The 2,500-nt window shown below is 46.8% G+C and overlaps 1 protein-coding gene across 1 annotated transcript in view; it reads right to left on the reverse strand.

Moving 5' to 3' along the window:
* nab (NGFI-A-binding protein homolog) overlaps positions 1 to 2,500 on the reverse strand; it is a 362,254-nt gene that overhangs the window by 12,865 nt on the left and 346,889 nt on the right. The window contains exon 10 of the mRNA XM_086542106.1: positions 1,312 to 1,518. Coding sequence (XP_086398232.1) covers positions 1,312 to 1,518 — 207 coding nt within the window. The remainder of the gene's footprint in view (positions 1 to 1,311; positions 1,519 to 2,500) is intronic.

The following is a 2,500-nucleotide window of genomic DNA, read 5'->3' on the forward strand; positions in this document are numbered from 1 at the left end:
ACCCCCCAGCTTCCCCCCCGGCACTATCTCCACCCCCATTCCTCTCCCTCTCCGCCTGGCGTACCACTCTTTCTAAACTTTTACTTCTTTTCTGCTCGCTCCTTGTTTTACACACTTATTTTTCTTCTTCTTCTTCTTTTTTTTTTTTTTACCCCCCCCCTCCCTCGGAAAGAGAGAAAGATGCGAGGAAAGAAAGAGTTTTGAAATGAAATTCTGTGCTCCTAAATCTCAAAATGAAACGAAAGAAGCGGCCAATAATTTTAAACCTTTGTAAACAATGGCGAGCGCGTGAAATACAGAGAGTTTAATGCTGGAGCAAAAACTTGGGTCGTCTCAGGGGGGAAGAAGCACTGTGTGAAGTTACTTCCTTCTGATATTTCATTCTTTGTGTGTAGGTATGCACGTCTGTACCTGTGCGTTTGTAATAGGAAGTATGTATGTATGTATGCATGTGTGTTTGCGTGCGTGCGTGCGTGTGAGTGCATGTGTGCGTGCGTTGTGTTCGATGAGTGATGCTGGAAATGCTCGTCTATAAAATATGAAATGCATCATGTGCTTAGTGTATGAGCGCATGCATGTGCGTATATGGTCCTACACGTAGATGTGCACAGAATTCGCAAAATCTCACACAATACAGAATGCGAATTCGTTCACATCCTTTAGCCTGAAAAATGCGAAATTCTTTCGTTTAAACACTGTTTCATATCAACATTACTTTTTTCGCTTCCTGGCTTTTTGGCATGTCAGACGAACCGAACCGTTCGAGTAATATGAAGAGTTTCAAATGTTATTGCTGCACACCCAGTGGCAACAACGCGTCGTATTCTGAACCGTGGGTTCAGGTCATGACTCTCTCCTAATGAACATCTATATCTATTCCCATGGTAGGCTGAACTGCTCATCATCACAGTCAAGCCAGCTTCGAGTCGGCGGCGGCAGAGACGCTGACGGCTTCCGAACTAGCGGTCGGGTTGTTCGAGCCGCTCCTTCACGAAGCCTGGGTCGAAAGCGGCTCGGGACTGAGGCTTTCGGGCTCCTGGAGGCGAGGTGGACGGAAGGCTGTGTCTCTCAGCGAGTCTTCCTCATTCTTAACCCTTTGATTCAGGTTAGTGACGTGTGAGTGTTTCCCAGAGAAAGCCTCACTAATATTTTTTTTTGTTTTGTTTATAGTCATGATCTCTCTCTCTCCCTTTCTCTTTCTCTCCCCCTGTCTTTCTCTCCCTCTCTCTCTCTCTGTTTTTACATAGGAATCCGTTCCGCGGCACAATTCTCTGTTTCCCTCTACAGCCTATGGGGACGTGCGGCGCCTACCTCGAGTTCTTTGGACATCTTGCGCTTGTTGTTTAGCTGCTGGTTCTTCGGTTCAAGCGGCGGCAGGCTGCACACTAACTCGTAGGCAGCGTCCGCCAGCCTGTCCACTTGTGAATTTAGCAGCACCGGCGTGAGCTGGACTGGGGAGCCGGGGGGAGGGGGGTAGTGGTGGTACTGGTTGTACTGTTGGTTCTCTACACCCGTGCTCTGAAAAACATACAAGATGTTTGCCAGTAGTAGCAGGCCAGTGCAGTATTTCTCTCGTATGTTTACTCTACTTATGTGTGCGCAATTTTGAGCAAGTGACTGCAATTATGAGTCTCTTTTTTGGGGGTTCTCTTTCTCTCTCGTGATCAATGGATCTTACTTATCAACAAGAATCTTATTCATCAAATTATAATGGAAAATGCACAATCGCTGTAAGTTGATAAGTTTTGCAAACTTATGTTTACCTACTACTAAGAAGTGAATATCTCTTGAAGATATGCAAACATTGGAGCAACTATAACCTGCTCTACTGGCCCTGTCTTTTTGGGACGGCAAAAGACAACATCTTGTCATATTTTCCGGAACACATGGGTGATGGAGGGGGGAGGGGCAGGGGGCAGGGGGAAGGGGAAAGGGGAGGGAGGGGGGGATGGAGAGAAGGCGTGAATATGGGGGGGGGGGGGGGAGAGCAAGCACGAATATAGCTCATGGGGAAGCTAAGGTTGTGGGGATGTGGGGGGGTTGATGATGAGAGAACAGGGGGCGGGGGGCTGGTGGGGGGGGGGGGCGGCAGTGGGGGTCACTTGGTGGCGGAGCTTTAAAAAGGCTCGAGTTTCAGCCTCCTCCTTCAGGAAGAGGCTGGTAGGAAGAGCCTCTGAGTAGCCTCCAAGGTTAAAAAAAGGATGATGACCGTAAAGAGATGATGAAAAAGATAGTTTCCAAGGCGAAGACTTACATAAGGGGGAAGGGGAGGCAGAAGGCATTAGCGAAGTTCTTGAAGATCAATAAGAAATGGCATATAAGTAATTTTTACCACCACCTTTTGATACTTCATAATTCTAGAAAGTTTGGCTTCGTGATGGAAATTTGGAATGTCAACACAGTCCCCTGTCCAGGCTATAATGTAGAATTTGGAAAATAATAACAAGATATGGTAAAGAGGTTAAAGGAAATAAATCACAACTAATCAGAATTCCTAAGT

Source organism: Penaeus japonicus, unplaced genomic scaffold (assembly GCF_977035675.1).
Source record: "Penaeus japonicus unplaced genomic scaffold, GWHDUDI00000001_assembly GWHDUDI00000011, whole genome shotgun sequence".
Classification (NCBI taxonomy): domain Eukaryota; kingdom Metazoa; phylum Arthropoda; class Malacostraca; order Decapoda; family Penaeidae; genus Penaeus; species Penaeus japonicus.